Source organism: Catharus ustulatus, chromosome 1 (assembly GCF_009819885.2).
Source record: "Catharus ustulatus isolate bCatUst1 chromosome 1, bCatUst1.pri.v2, whole genome shotgun sequence".
Classification (NCBI taxonomy): domain Eukaryota; kingdom Metazoa; phylum Chordata; class Aves; order Passeriformes; family Turdidae; genus Catharus; species Catharus ustulatus.
The window spans coordinates 46626791-46643638 of record NC_046221.1 but is presented as its reverse complement, the minus strand read 5'-3'; the positions used below and the strand labels follow the sequence as shown (position 1 = coordinate 46643638).

The 16848-nt window shown below is 39.1% G+C and overlaps 1 protein-coding gene and 1 long non-coding RNA gene across 7 annotated transcripts in view; one reads left to right on the top strand and one right to left on the bottom strand.

Moving 5' to 3' along the window:
- ULK4 (unc-51 like kinase 4) overlaps window positions 1–10971 on the bottom strand; it is a 235925-nt gene extending 224954 nt beyond the window's left edge. For 5 of the 6 annotated variants that reach the window (XR_004418123.2, XM_033061505.2, XM_033061533.2 and 2 more), the window contains exons 1-5: window positions 10669–10971; window positions 9190–9387; window positions 7004–7103; window positions 4113–4252; window positions 2617–2776 (exon numbers count right to left, since the gene is read on the bottom strand). Coding sequence is in view for 5 of the 6 variants with exons in the window: in XM_033061505.2 (XP_032917396.1) it covers window positions 2617–2776; window positions 4113–4252; window positions 7004–7103; window positions 9190–9327 (538 nt within the window). In the remaining variant the exon portion in view is untranslated. Of the gene's footprint in view, window positions 1–2616; window positions 2777–4112; window positions 4253–7003; window positions 7104–9189; window positions 9388–10566 lie in introns of all 6 variants that reach the window. The other variant, XM_033061515.2, reaches the window with a different exon arrangement.
- Window positions 10972–11117: 146 nt separating this feature from the next.
- LOC116997208 lies at window positions 11118–13938 on the top strand. Its single transcript, XR_004418130.1, has 2 exons — window positions 11118–11496; window positions 11800–13938. It is a non-coding gene; the product is annotated as an uncharacterized LOC116997208 (long non-coding RNA).
- Window positions 13939–16848: the final 2910 nt, after the last annotated feature.

Below are 16848 nucleotides of genomic sequence, written 5' to 3'. Positions count from 1 at the left end.
CACGGGAAAGAGCCCAACATTTCTTATCAAGATAAAAACAGAGGTTTTGGGACACTAAGGGAGCCCCTTTCTCTACTGGACTCCAGAGGAAAACCGGATTTCTCCACATCACCACTGGACCTTTGCAGGGAAACTGCACCTTCTACAGGAGCACTGCTTCAACTGAATCACATCTGTCACTGCAGGACGACTGCAACCACCATTTAATGGAACTGCTACCAACACCTTGCCCGATGGGGTGTCAGGTTGTACTCTGACTTTGTCAGGGTTTGGAGTCTGTTTCTTTGTAGTACTGTATTTCTATTTTAATTTCCCTAGAAAATAACTGTTATTCCTAATTCCCATATTTCTGCCTGAAAGCCCCTTGATTTCAAAATTATAATATTTTGGAGCGAGGGGATTTACATTCTCCATTTCAAAGAGAAGCTCCTGCCTTTCTCAGCAGACACCTGTCCTCCAAACTAAAACAGTAACTTTTCGTTCTTTGTCTATAAATAAGCCGCACCTGATTATAAGCCGCACTTTGGGTTCGGACCAAAATTTTAGTCAAAATGGTGCAGCTTATAATCGTGAAATTACTGTAAACTGAAATAGCAAATGTAAGTACAGTAATTTCACGATTACAAGCCGCACTGATTATAAGCTGTACCTTCTGGGGTGTCAGCAATGTTTCGTTTTTCTCCATATATAAGCCACACCGGATTATTAGCCGCACTTTTGTTTGCAGCAAGGATCTGCGTGCAACTTTCCCAAAGTTGCCAATTAGTAACAGAATTGCGGGATCACGGGGTTTACTGGCTCGGCCCTGCTTGGGGCAGCCGCCAGGGAGTGGCCCCAGACACGCTCTCTGCTGCCGCTGGGAGGCAGGGGAGCAGCGTGCCCGGACAGTGCCTCCAGGAAGTGGGAGAGGGGCTTGCCCAGCCGCTGCCACCGGGAGGAGGGAGAAGGGCGTGCCCGGACAGTGCTGCCAGGAGGAGGGAGAAGGGCTTGCCCAGCCGCTGCCACCGGGAAGCCGGAGAGGGGCTTGCCTGGCTGGTGCCACCAGGAAGAGGGAGAGGGGCGTGCCCGGCCAGTGCCACTGCCGCGCCCCCAGGGGCCAGGCAGGCTCTGGCTCAGCTCAGGGCTGCTGCTGGCTCAGACTTCCGGGTTGGGAAATTTCCAAAATTTGTTCATATATAAGCTGCTCCAGAATGTAAGCCGCACTTCTGGTTTGGGAACAAAATTTTAGTCAAAATGGTGCCGCTTATAATCATGAAATTACTGTTGTTTCAAAGGAAAGAATTTCTCTCCTATACCTTAACTGGATTATGTAGGATTATATATGCTACTTTGTTGTTTATTTCACTTCTATTACCAAACTGACTTGTGCTGCACTTTTCAAACACAGTGATTAATGCAAAAAATATTTTGATTTGCTTTAACAACTGTCAGAGCCAAGCAATTTGAGCAGAATGGTAAACCATTTTCATGTGAGTAACAGAAATAATTAAGCTACATTAGATTTTGGATTTCTTTTTTATTTAAAAGCTATCCCAAGAAATAAACCTTCATGAACTTAGAAACCTCTGTTACAAAAAACAAGGTAGCTAGCCACTGAAATCACTGATCTACACAGTTATGGCTGTTTTCCCACTAAAATGCAATGAAAACATCACCTATCAAATTATAGCAGCTTATTCACAAATCCCTTCTGTTTTGATACGGGAATAAAATACACAGATCCTACTTCTACAGTAGTTCCCATCAGTTCTCAAAAACCTCAAAAAAATGTCACAAATTCAGTAAAAGTACCAATTCCATAGTCCCTTAAAAAGTTTATTTGGGTTCTTTTCTTGCTGGATTTTATTTTTTTAAGTGATAAAAGGTCATACAATACATATCAGTACAGTTCTGAAGAGCAACAGGAAAGAGATTAGATTTGTATTTCTTCCTGAATAAAGACCTCATCTTGGTCTTACTATTTCCAGTGTGGACTTTCAGCAGACAGGAAAGAAAGCTCTCTTTGTTCTCAGAAAATATTACCAAACCTTCCATTGATTCTGATAAACGTAACTGATATATGAGACATCATGATCTTGGAAGTAGAAGTCTGTGAGATGTTCCAAGATAATGACTAATAAAATACTCAGAAGATTAAAAACAAGCATCTAAATTTTTCTTATACAATGAAAAAAATAACATAGTATTTGCAATTTACTGCATTTGTATGGATCTGCCTGTTGAAACTGAAGCACAGTAACTTTCTCAGACTTTAAAATGAAATTATAATTCTTTAAGGTAGTGAAAGAGTTGACCTCAAACCAGAAATACCCTAGACCACGTGCATCAAAAAAGGCAATAAAAGTACAGCAGTGGAGTGCCCAATGAAAGATGCAGTAGTTCTGTGTAACACTTCCCAAAGTTTCTGTACTCTTTTTTACACTAACTCAATGGAATTTGGTTCCAGAGAGCACCTGCAGCACAACCTTTTTAAAAGTCCATAAATAATTTCATAGTTCAATTTTTTCTGAGACAGGATTAATTCTAAATCATTTTTCTTTATCACAATCACTGATATTCCAACTTTCATTCTGTCTCTTTGGTATAAGTTAATTCTGGCTAGTAAAAATCTCATACCTTGAACAGTATTTTTAAAGCGTCTTTGCGGAATGCTTTCATTAATATCTTCACCTTCTTCAGCTCCAGCTAAACCAAAAACTCTTTCCAAGTTGTCACCATCTGCTCTAGCCCAGCAAAAACTACTGAATTTCAAAGTACCAGACCCTTCCAGTAGAATCTATTAGAACAAACAAAACCCAGTACGCTAGTATCATATACTAAAACTGAAATTTCTAACATGAAATATGAAATAATTTATTACAAAAATAATCACAATCTCAAGCCATTTAAGTACATAGAGAGTATAATTATAATCAAAAACACTGAAGTTTTTAAGTCAATGCCAATAGGTTTTTTCTCTTAACCAGAAGTGTCCCAATAGAAACCTTAAGAGATTCAACACGCACTTTTCCTTACTCATTAATAAATCTAAATAAACAATGACGTTGCTAGAGAAAAGAAAGTTAAAGTAGAGTAAAACTGCATAGGAAAATAAAAGTCTAGTAAAACCAAACAGGGTTTCATTTAAGGAAAAAAAAAAGAAAAAAAAGGTTTTTTCTCATTTTATGTAGCAGAAACTTCCACAGATTTTGTCTGATGATGATGAGTTTTCTCTGGCCAGTCACTGCTTATTCTTGCAACTAAAAACTTCATAATTCCAAAAACCTTGTCTGGAGAAATAGCTCATTCAGCCAGAAGCAGGAGATGAGGCACAAAAGAAGCCTTAACTTTAGCATTTTACCTCCTCTTGAAATGAGAACTTTACAGCAACATCCTTCTTTGGGAGACTACTGAGTCATCTACACTACGCTTTACTCATGTATTTTTAGGGTTTTGGGTCCACAAATGACAGGAACTGAGTAGAATTGTGGAAGACTTTACCAAAGATTCAGAGAATGGCAACTCAATCACTTATAGATCAAGGTCACAACCAATTACTGTTAAGCAAAAAATGTTTATTATAGTCATATTCTGGTGACTATATGAATTAAAAACAAACACAGACTTTGGCAAACTTCTACATAAATTACACACACATACACAAAATTAGAAACTACATAAAGACTTGTATGTTATACAGGAATAAGATGATAATTTCCACTGTAAGTGCAAACAATAGAGAAGGTTATTAACAAAGAAAATTTCATTTAACTTTACTTCCTCATTAGAATTTTCTATGACTGCAGAGTATTCTGCAGTATGATAGAATAATAACAAATTCATGTGTCCAAGGACAGAAAACTAAAATTGTTCATTAAATTAAACCAGTACACTAAATCAAAAAGAATATATATCACATTGTATCAGATTTACACCAAGGAAAGAAATAAATTACATCATAAAATATCCAAGCTACAGACTTGTCTCTGACTGTCTTCATATATATTACAAAACTCAATTGACCTCACAACTGAGGTAAACTTCTTCCAAATAGTAAAATACAAGTAATAAAATATATGCTGATGGTATCAAAAGTAACATCCACTATCCCTATGGATAATATCTCTCCTTACCTTTCCAGGCTTCAATTCACAATAGATAATTCCATGTTTATGAATATGGTACAAACCAGTAACCAGTTCAACACCAAATTCTCTCACCACATCTTCTGGTAGATATTCATCTTGAGCAATGACAGATTCTAGAGAACCACCTGAAATACACAGTCAGCACATGGATATAAAGAAGAGATCACACAAGTACTGCCCAATTATTACATAAATTTCTTCAAAAGATGCCAATAAAAAACCACTATCAGTGGATATTAAAAATATTTCTTAATATCTAATAGTTACAAAAGCTAAGATGTACAAAAAACTATTTTCAATACTGTGATAAAATATTAATTTTACCCAGAATAAAACTGACTGCATGACTTCAAAATTACTTCAATATTATTTTACAAAGGAAACAGAAGGGAAAAAAATAAATTCAGAAACTGTGTCACTTCACAGTGTAATAGTACTCCATGATTTTATTAAAATTCCTTAACCAGATTCCTGCTGCACAAGTTAAAAGAATAAATAATACCAACAACAGGATATTAACTTCAGTGAACAATTGCTAAAACTAAGGGCGGGCCATTTGCCACTGAATTCAGAGAAAACAGAAATAGTAGAACTGTGTTGCAGCCGGAGGTCCTGAGGTCAGCTATGTCCAAAAGAGAAATTATTTTGTTGTATATCACTTTCTAGGTTTCTCACACAAATCCCAGCTTCCTGTACCAGTAAGTCCTAATCACAGCTTCTTATTCTAACATGAGACTCTCCTCTGTCCTTCCAAAATCATCACTCTCCTTTTCCATTAAGGTCCAACCAACCCATCCTTTGCTTCTGATCAGATTACACTTACAAAGCCTTCCAAATAAACCTCATATACATCCTCTATAACCTGTATTCTTCACCGAGCTTCACTCTCTACACCTCTCCCCACTAGTTGTTACTGTATCCTTAGCTCACACACTTCTCTTCCTCCCCCATCACCTACTTCCTCATTTTCCAATGATTCTCAGGTATGTCATCAGATTAATCCCATTTGAGTCATTCCCGTCCTAAATATTCATGGGACTTAGATTTCTTCTAATCTCATTTCCCACAAGCTCATTCTTTCTCTTCTTTCCTGTTCCAGTTCCCTATTCTGAGCTCCACACTACCATCTTGCCCAAAATCCCTTTTCTTCCCAATTCCCCATTGGGTCCTTTATTAATCCTGCATCAAATCTGTTCGCCTGACATCAGTCTATATGCCATGAGTTTTCTATAGGTTTCCTGGGCTATCTATTGTCTATATCCTAGCCAAATCATGCTGATTTGAAAAAAAAAAACAAACAACAAAACCAAAAAACAAACAAACCAAGCCAAAAAACCTAAAAAACCAACAACCAAAAACAAAACAAAAAACAACACCAAAAAAACCACCCCACACACAAAACAAAAAAACCTCACAAATTTAAGACCCTGAATGAAAGACAGATTAGGAAAGATTTTCATGGAAATGGATCTTTCATTCCAAATCATATAGTAGATTTTCCTGAACGTTTTTCCCTGTGATCAGTCATTTCTTCCAGAGTCTGCCATTACATTACTGCCATTCAGCACTGCTGAATCTTAAAATTATTTTATTTCTAGTCTTTTTTATGCTGGTTAGTGAATCAGTTATTCCTTTAAAACCAAGCCCATACTGTAGAGCTGTAGTAAAGACTTTTCCATCACATTTAATTACGGTTCATTGCAATGTAATTTAGAAGACTACATAAAGAATAATTTCATAATATGGCCAAACACACACAAAAAAAAAGTAGTGAAACCAGCAACACAGAAATATTTTGCATCAGGTAACAGAAACTATCTTTGAGACAAGCGAGAGAAATCTGCCATATTTCAAAAGCATTTTTCAAGTCTCATGAAGTCTCAAAATTAAGAAGAAATCCAGATCTTATTTATGTATAAGTAAGTTAGCTCCAAGACACTCTCCTTGCAGTAAACTATAAAACTACAAGGTAAAACACCTGATAATTGTTCAACAATAAAAGGCTGCCTGTCTAATAACTTAAATACGTACCCAGCAGTTAGACTAAACAAGTAGACCAAAGCATCCTTATAAGCCATTAAAACCACTTTTAATGAAAAAAATGGCCTTTTTTTCTCAGAACTTGTAAGTTTTATTCTTCAGTAGTTTTTCAAACAGAATTCTGGATAAATAAAAATGCTGGGTGTAACATGGACTTTTACTATTAAATGAACTCCAGATACCAAAATCTTAACAAGTGTCGCATGCACATTTGCATTTTTTTTCCTTTCCATATGGACGAAAGCATGCTGTCAGAAATTTAAAACATGCAGTCATCACAATTAAAGAAAGCTTTACAAGCTTCCTTTAATAGATTGATAAGAACTTACCAAAACTAAGTGAGTCTTTTAATGCAGTTCTGGGTTCTCAGAGTTCCCAAATTATAATTTTAACATGGAAGTCATAATATTTACACTGAATAGGAAAAGAATTAAAATAATTCACTTTTGCTGCTGAATAGCCCTTTGATAAAAGATTAATTTGAACAATATTAAGTCATTAGTACATTATAACTTGATTTGCTACTTGATGTCTTTTAGAAGAGAATGCCAAAGCTACCAGTCCTTAGAAAACATAGTCCTTAGAAAATTTTTACTGAGCTACCTTCTAACTATTCACAATATGGTTTTTTCTTCTCTGATTGGCCTTCTCTCTTCAGCTCTTAAAAATCAACATTATGTAACTCAACTAACTTTTCAAAGACACATACAGTGAAGCAGAGATAATTATGATAATTATGCTTTTTTCAAAGATCTAAGCATTTGTTGTAAACAAGCTGTAAGAAATCTCTTATAAATACTTACTCTATAAATGTTCACCTTTTGAACTTATCTTACCTGTGCATAATTCCACTACAAGCCAGAAATAGTTGCTTGTTTCATACCATTCATAAAATGTCATTATATTCCTATGTGTGAGTCCCTGAGTCAGACGAACCTAGAATGAAGTTTGTAACATACTTAGGTGGGGAAAAGACATAAAATCATATACATGTGTTGAGAAAAGATAACTGTCCTCACAGACCCTGCCTAACTCACCTGTTTTTAAAATACAGAAAAAGAATTAGTAAGTTCCCAATCCAAAATTATAAATACTATTTAACCTTCCTCCACCATTAAAACAATAACAAACTGGAAATCAGAATTTGGAGCCAATTTTGCACTCCCACATCTTTTTTTTCAGTAGGAATACAAATGAGAGATAATACAGCAAGAGGAAGCAAAAAGAAGCTTTTCCATCAATCTTATCAGACCACGAAAACCATTCAAGAGACCCTGAAAATCTGTATTTCTACAACAGCTATGTGGCCTGCCTCTGTTTCTTGCTAGAGTGGTATGTAAAGCATCCCCAAGAGATTTGTAAGACTAATACACGAAAAAGTTCTGATGATCATTGAAACAATGAGAGGGAATATGAAATTATCGGTTTTGCATGGCACAGTTTCAGTATCCAGGTGGGGAGGTCTATAGGACTGGTTTCTGTGAGAAGGTGCTGGAAGTTTCCCCTGAGTCCAACAGAGCCAATCTCAGCCAGCTCCAAGATGGACCCACTGCTGGCCAACACCAACCCATCAGTGATGGTGGCAGCACCACCAGGATAATATTTAAAAAGGGGAAAACACTCCTTTGCAACAGCAGCAGGGGAGCGAGAACGCATGACAGAAACAACCCTGCAGACACCAAGGTCAGTGCAGAATGAGGGACAGCAGGTGCTCCAGGAGCTGAAGCAGAGATTCCCCTGCAGCCCCTGGTGAAGGCCAGTGAGGTAAAGCTGTCCCTCTGCAGCCCATGGAGGTCCATGGCAGAGCAGAGATCCACCTGCAGCCTATGTTGGACCCCGTTCTAGTGCAGGTGGAAACCCTAGGGAGGCTGTGACTCTGTCAGAAGTCTGTGTTGGAGCAGGCCCCTGGTAGGACCTGCAGACCTATGGAGAGAGGAGGTCATGGCAGCCATTGGCAGGAAGTGTAACCACATGGGAACTCACACTGGAACAACCTGTTCCTGAGGGACTGCATCCTGTGGAAAGGACCACAGGAGCAGTGCATGAAGAACTGCAGCCCATGGGAAGGACCAACACAGAAGAGGGTTGTGGAGGACTGTCTCCCATGGGAGAGACCCCACGCTGGAGCACCGGAAGAGCACAAGGAGGAAGGAGCAAGAGAAACAATGTCAGATGAACTGACCCTTCTCCCCATCTCCCTGCATGTCTGGCAATGGAGGATGGAGAGAAAATTGGGAGTAGAGCTGAGCCCAGGAAGAAGGAAGGGTGGGAGAAAGGTGTTTTAAGATTTGGTTTTATTTCCCATTATCCTACTGTGGCAATAAATTCAATTACTTTCCCTAAATCGAGTCTGTTTTGCCTGTGAAGGCAATTGGTGAGTGATCTCTCTCTTATCTTGACCCATTCATTGTATTTTCTGACTCCTGCCCAGTCAAAGAAGGGAATGATATAGAGTGGCTTCAGTGGGAACCTGACATCCAGCCAAGTTTAACCCACTACAGAAATAAAATGTACCTACTGGAAAAACAAAATATTTGAACTATGTAACTGTATCAGTTTCCTTTCCAGAAAGTATCATATTTAAAGCTTTGCCAAGGTTTCAGTAACCAGAATTAATTTAGCGCAAATGGTATTCTTTCATTAAATACAATTTCTTCTCGTTAAGAAATCGACTGTACACAGAAAGTTACTGCTACCACTGGATTTGCACAACTAATAACAAAATAAAGTAAACCACCACACATAACTATTTTTACAAGTTCACTGACACATTACAGAAACTGTAAGACTGTAAACACAGTATGTATGCGATCTAAAATCCAGTAAAATCACATTAAGAAATAAATACATCAAAAGAAGACAGTATTTAAAGAGTAAGAACTTAAAATCTTGAGAAGCTGATCTAAATGTGACAAACTCCATCTAAAAAAGTATGTGGCACTTTTCTATAACTTGTGCTACCAGAATTTTGTAGGCTACATTTTTTCCCAGATTTAGCAGGAAAAGAAACATCATTACTTACCCAGTTTGCTACTCCAGCTCTCTTGCATTTATCACTGCAAATAATGGCAACAAAATTAATTGTTCCTTTTCTTCTTCCTTTATAAACAACTGTCCCATTTCCTCTTCCAATCTCCTCATACAAAACGAAGTTCTCCATGCTTTAGGATGCTTCATAGGCAGACTGGAAACATGGCATTAGTCTCATAAACAAATAAACCTAAAGAAAGGAGGAGAAAGAGGAAGCCTTCAAATTTAATGGTCATTCACATATAGTATTCACTCTCCCAATTATCATGAATAGGGATTCCACACTTCCAGAAAGATTGAATATAATTACTTTACAGAAGACCTCCTCTCAGGAAATGTGATCAAAATTTTGAACAGGTGAATGTTACACTTCTAAAGATTTTATTCAAAAAGTAATAGATATGCTAGTAGATACAAATTCTTAATAGTATATCTGTAAAAATGCAAGAGGCTACAGGGAAAAGAGAAGAGTCTCTGATTATCAAGAGTAATGACTATGCCTTTATGTCAGTACATAAACCAAAGAAGCATTGAATCATAAAATCATAGAATGGCTTGGGTTGGAATAGGCCCTAAAGATCATCTCATTCCAGTGCCCCTGCTGTGGGCAGGAGCACATCCTACTAGAACACTGTACTCAATGTACATTCAACATTGTGTACAAATGTACACTGTAGCCATTCAACCAGGTCTTGAACACTGCCAGGGATTGGACACCCACAGCTTCTCTGACACACAAAACAGACTTTCAACAGAAGGATTTTGACATAAAAGTAAAAAGAGATCAAATAAACTGATACAAAAAGTGAAAAGATGAGGTAAGAAGGCCGTCATGGAAGTCTTCCAAGCCACCACCTGTAACGAAGCAGGTGTGAAACTCCACAGAAGCACCCTAAGCAGCAGCCTCCAGGCGCCGAGGGAACTGATTTGCTCTGGGCTGAATACAAGACCAGCACAAAGGAGACGTGGTTCCCTCTTCTTTTCGAGAGAATGGCCAAAACCACTCCGAACCGAGCAGCCCGTGCACGACTCGCGATCCCCTGCGCTCCCAGCTCTGTCGGGGGCGGCCAGGCCAGGGAGGCGCTGCACTGCGGCCCCACAGAGACAGCCGCCTCCCGACGCCCTCGCAGCACAGGGGAGGGAGCCGTGGGCTCTCACGAGCGGTCCAGCGGGAGGTTCCAGCCCCGCCCTGGGCCCGCTCCCGCACTCGGACCGAGGGACGGCGGCGGAGGGAGCGAGAGGGCAATGAGGGGTCGGGTGAGGGGTCGGGGGGGCAGGGGGCAAGCTGTAGCGGTGAGGGGCCGCTGGCCGCGCGTGCTCCGGCAGGTAACGGCCGCGAACGTGCGCGGGAAAGGTACGAGAGCCATACCTGTGTGCGGGGATGGACCCGGCGGGAAAGGATGGGAACGACAGCCGCACCTGTGTGTGCTGGGATGGAACTGGCGGGAAAGAGGAGAAACGACAGCCGTACCTGTGTGCGGAGATGGACCCGGTGGGAAGGATGGAAACGCAGTCGTAAGTGCGACGAGGGATAGACCACCGTCACACCGCCGCCATCAACCGAAACGGCGGAGCCCCGCCCCCGGGACAGAGTCTCCCATGCCCCGGTGGCAATGTCCGGACGGGACACTCGTCCCTGCGCGCCACAAAATACAGGCAAGCAGGAAAGGCACTGGCTCAGCAGGCAGGGTGACTCTGGGAACTGGAGAGTTTTGCTGTCCTTTATTCCAGCGCGAATGCACCGCCAGGTCCCACCGGGCTGCGTCCCCGCACCCCCCCACAGGCTACTCGGATGGTCGCCACCCCACGCCCGTTTCCAGGAGACGGCGCCGGACGCCGGAAGCAGAGTGCAGCCCCATTGGGCTAAGGGGCGCCTACGCCAGGGCGGGACCATCGGGCGGCGAGCGGGAGGGGGGGGACGTTCCCGGATGTTGGTGTGGGGAGCGCCCGGGGCTGGCGAGTTCGTGGGGAAAGGTGTTGGTGGGGCTGCTCCAGGCAACCTCCGCAGTCAAAACGGCGGGTAGAGCCCTCAGTCATGCCATGGCCTTCTACAATCGCCTGATTCAGGGACACTTGTGACAAAATTTGGCCCTTGTAACAAGCGTTTTCTCTAACAATAACGTGGAGTTTTCACTTGGTTTTTTTTATCCTATGAGGATCTGGTTTTTTGTTTCATTTTTTTCTTGTCTGGTTTTGGTTTTGTAACGCCCTTGAAAAATTCCTTTTCTTTTGGGCAACATCAGGAATCGTGGTCACAGGACAAGGGACTTCAAACTGAAAGAAAATAGATTTGGATTAGGTATTAGGGGAAAAAAATCCTTGGTGTGAGGGTGGTGAGGCACTGTCACTGGTTGCCCAAAGAAGCTGTGGATGTCCCATCCCTGGAACTGTTCAAAGCCAGGTTGGATGGGGCTTTGAGCAACCTGATAAAGTGAAAGGTTGGGCACGGCAGGGGGTTGGAACTAGATGGTCTTTGAGGTCGCTTCTGACTCAAAACTATTCTGTGATTCTAACAAAGCATTTTAAAACATTTGCTCTAGAGTAAGCTGTAAAAAATTCTATTTTTTCTCATTGACTCCCCTTTCTTTTGACCTCCTAACAGGTTTGAACCCATTGATCCATTTCAACCAATATTGATAAAAGTAGTACACGTATAGGAAGGATTCTTCTAGGCAGCATGATAACAGATGACCGTCTGTTTTTTACTCCATTCTCAAGAAGACTTCAGTATGATTTTTAAACCCCTGTAATATTGAGAAGGGAAAAAAAACAACCCAAACCCCTCTTTATCGTTGACAAAAAACTCAACATGAGCCAACAGTGTGGGCTGGCAGCCCAAAAAGCCAGAGATATCCTGGACTGCATCAAAAGGAATGTGGACAGCAGGGCAAGGGAGGTGATTCTGTCCCTGTACTCTCTGTTCTTGTGAGACCATACCTGGAGTGCTGCATCCAGCTCTGGTGCCTCCAAAGTAAGAAGAACAGTGTTGGAGCAGGGAAGGCCGTGAAGTAATAAGGGGACTGGAAGAACTCCCCTATGAAGACAGGCTGAGAAAATTGGTGCTCTTTCCCATTTTACACTGTAAGTTTTCAGTAATTGCAGAGGTGACTTGTGATTATCAATGAAGCTACAGCTTTGAAGCTGCACAAGTAAGATAATTTTTCCATTTTTTTTTAATGTAAATGAATAGTTGACTAGATATAAATAAACCAAATGCGTAAGTAGATATCACTTTATGTTAATAAACACAAGAAAAGTATGCTTTGAAGAGGGATTTATTTAGATTTCAGAAAAATGCATATTTTATCTGTGGTTGTGATTAGAATGACTGATATAAAGAAGTACGAATAGAGCATTAGCTCAGTTGCTCACAAGTCCTGGCAGCAGTTCAAGGCTACTTAGAATAAGTCAATTTCATTGTCCCTGTCCAAGAAGATAAAACTAAGCCACAGTAACTATCAAGTTACTGTCTTTTCTTCTAGATTTCTCATGTTTCAGCATATGTAAGCATATTCAGCTTTCTGTTCATTTAGTCCACGTTAGGGATTATTTTTATACAAAAGAGGTAAATATCCCATTTTGGGGGAGTGAGATTGTATGAATGTTAATGAAGTCTGTTGAAATCTTAATGTAATAGAGGCAATAGCACTACAACAGAGAGTGAGAGAAACACTCTAGAAAAATGTTTGGTAACAATTGAACCAGAGATTTACAGCTTTTGAAATTATAAAAAAATTCAGTATAATTAAAGGCAGACATAGGGAGACATGTTGACTTACACCACCTTTTTTTCCAACCCACTTTTAATTGTTGATACACAGCAATTTCATTATGTCTGTATGTTTCTTACTGTCTGGGTGCACAGTTTCAATACACTCCAGATGAGGAATTTTCCTTTTGATTTGGTATAAGAATGGGGGTTCTCTCTTCAAACACGTTGCTTCAGGTATGAGAGTTATTGTGCAGAAATAAAGTATTACAAATAGAGATCAGGGTTGCAATTATAAGACTCTTATCTTTGGCCTTTTACTTACTGTTTCAGTCTGTTACTCCTTTATCTTGTTACAAACATGACTTCAAGCATTGTACTCAACTGCAGTGAACTTTTCTGTGGGAATATTTTCAACATTCAAGAACGGAATGCAAAATATTCTCTGTCCTGTTTGCACCATTTCAATACTCCTAGCAATCTGCGCAGCAAACTCAGCCTTGCTATTTGCCTGGCTATTAGACGGGACAGTCAAATGTAATCAAATTCTTGTTCTCAAATAAATATATGATCTAATTTAAGGCAAACTGAGATCTCGTGATTGCAAGCACATAGTTCAGGCATGCTTAAACACTTCACTGCTCTACCCTCAATGGGTACTGGATAAGTCTCTGACATTTTGCCTGGTTCTTATAAGTCTGACTAATATATACTATATATAAAAATATAGTAGCCTATAATTTTAAGGTGTGTTTCCATGTTTTGTAAGATGTAATCTTTAGTCTGCTCTAATGCCTGTTGAAAATGCTATATGGTTCTGTTTTATTTTGCCGTATGTACTAGGATTCAATTTCTTTTCTTTTTTTTTTTTTCTTTTTCCTCAGATATAATAATTACTCATGCTTTATCCCATCTTGTTATTACACGGTGTTTATTTCTATTCCAGACTGACCCCATTCTCAAGAGAATTTCTATTCTTGGCATCTAGGGTATGATGATTCAGTTGCTGAAATAAAATACTCTTATGTTCCATTTGCTTTGACAGTGCTGCCATTCCCGGGAAGTGTATAGAGCCACTTTCCTGATGTTTGATCTTTTTGGCAGAATGGGGAACATGGGCACATCTTTATCTTGTGCTTTTTATTTTCAGATTATTGTCCAACATCCTGTTGATAGCGGCACATATTTTCATCATTAAAATAAAACTTTGTTCTTCTTTATTTTTGTATTTTGTGGTAACATTAATAGGTGTTTATGATATTATCATTTTGATATGATATTACGATTTTGCCACCTTGGTTTTCTGGTACAACTCTGTTGTACTTACTTGTCCATCTCAAATTCATTAAATTAATTCAAATGTTACTGTTTTAGTATCATATATTTCTGATATTTGGAAATAGCAATGACTTCAAATTCTTAATTGCTTTCTGGGATTCTTGTTTGAAAAATTGTTTTCTCAATCAAAGAGTTGTCCTCTACACTTTTGAAACATTATTGCAAAACGTTTGTGTTTTGTTTCACTGATGAGGCAAAAAAACTACTAGTGGTTTCTTGTACAACAACAAAGCTTCAAATCTCACCTCACTGGATCAACTTGCAAGGTCACCAGCACTACATGTATGCCGTGCTTGTGTTTCCTCTTCCTCTGTTATGGTCTCAATGCTTTGCATATGTCTAAGGTTAGGAAGAGATGTGGTGAGATATGCTGAAAATTTTAATACTCTCTGAGTTAACGCCTTTAAAGGTTGGCATATTACACGGTATTTTTACCTTCCCAAAATAATTTGGTTTCCCTGGGAAATCAGCTACTGCTCTGTATATGATACTGCATTCAGGACCAACTGTTTGTTTGTTTGTTTGTTTGTTTGTTTGTTTGTTTGTTTGTTTGTTTGTATTAACTGCTAAGGAGATGGGGTTAATTGTAATGAATTACCACGGTTCCTGCCAGGCATTTCTCATGACATATTTCTGAGTATAATCTGCTCTGATACTGGCTTTGTGAGCCTGACTGGCAAAGTTGATACTCTTCTGCTGTAAGGTTCACTTCTAACACCATTCTCAACACCTAAGCCTACTTGCTGGCTGCCAAAATATGATGATGACTGTTTTACTGAGACAGGGAAGCTGAATAGGCCTTGTCAATATTTTGCTTTTTCAGTGACTGCCATTCTGCTTATGTAATTTTGAGATTTTGTAAAATTTTTTATTTTTGTGTGTATTTCAATATTCAAATTATTCCTTGTTCTAATATAATAGACAGTGTGTAAAACATGCTATAATAGTTGAATTATTTTCATCTGTTCTAGATATAACATGGCAGGAGAACATCCAGTTTTCTTCAATTGCATCCAGCAGTTTGTACTCACACAAGAGTCATGCTTCTTTATCACACATAAAAATTCACTGTTTCAGCAGCAAGCAGTGGCTTTTATGTTGCATATTCTGAATATTCAGACTTTATACTCAGGAAATATTTTGCTTTCAGATTAAAATTCACAATGCCAGAAGTATTATCATCATTCCATGGTGTAATTTTCATTTGACTTTGCTTGATTACATGGGCTTTTTCCTTTTTCTTGCAAAATGCATGCCTGGCACGTTTTTTTCATTATCCCACTATCTTGCATTTAATTTCCTCCTTGTTTGTGTATCTGACTTCACTTATAATGCTAATTTGATCTTTACAAACTGTTTATTCCAACTTGTATCTCATTATCGCAAAATATGCACAAAACTCCATCCTCTGAGTCACTGTTTACCTCCATTTGTTTTTTTTTTCTCAAACTGTAAAATCTGGAATAATGCTTCTTTTGCCATAATTATTCTTTATGATCCACTATGCAGAACATTTTTATGGGTTTTCTCCTTAAAATCTTTTCATCTTCATTTCTCTCCTCAGCTTGTGTTTATGCTTTAGCACAAAAACACATTCTTTATGGTTATGCTTTAGTTGGTCTAAAAAGTTACTTTTAATTTTTTTTTTATTTAGCCTCTCATTTTGCATGTGTTCTTTCTCAAATCAGCATCAACCTCCTTAGGTCACAGTCACAATAACACTTCAGGCCAATTCCATAATTTGGTACTGCTCCTGAAAGATGCAGCCCCTTTAAAGGAAAGGAATTTCCAGCAGAGATGCAGTTGAAGAAGAGGAGGGCACTGGTACTGCCTGATGCTGGCTGAAAGAAGCACAAAGCTCTGAACAAGAAAAGCTTTTCTGCTGATTTGATTCTTCCAGCAAAGGTAGCATTGCATAATGTCTTGTAAAAGAAAACAAATAAATAAATAAAAATAAATCCCTTTGAAACTAACAAAACCCCCAAACACCAACCAAGAAAAAAATCAATCACAAGTACTTACCTTTTTAATTTTCACGTGCTCAGTAAGACAACTTGCAAGCATCTGTGTGTTTTGATATTCAGGTAAAAGCAATGACAGCTTTACAAAAAATGCCATTTAAACAAGAAATTATGTTGTACAGGCAGTGTTGTGCAGACACTTCATAGATCTTTTTAAAGGATTTGCAGCATTACTTAGTTCATGCTGATATAAAAGTGCAAGAAATGGGGCCAGTAACACCACGTACCCCCAGGAAGAACAAAAAGAAAAAGCACTGCAACTCTGCAACTCATTTCTTTTTAACTCCATGACAGCTATTCAGAAACAAAGGGCATGTTTTAGAGATTTTTTTTTTTTCTCTCCAAACACCTGTTAATGCCCACTGGAATTAGTTTATTCTCTGAGATTAAAATCCTTTACCCCACATTTGCAGCTGCAATTGGAGTCTTCAGCTGGCAAACTAATCAGAGATTTCTTAAACTGGTTTCAAATGCTTTTAAAGCTTTTATTGTATTCTTTGATTGCTTTACAGGGTCTATAAAGGAGGTTATACTGATGGCAATGGTGAGGAATACAAGAAAAACAACAGCCTGCTCACTGAAA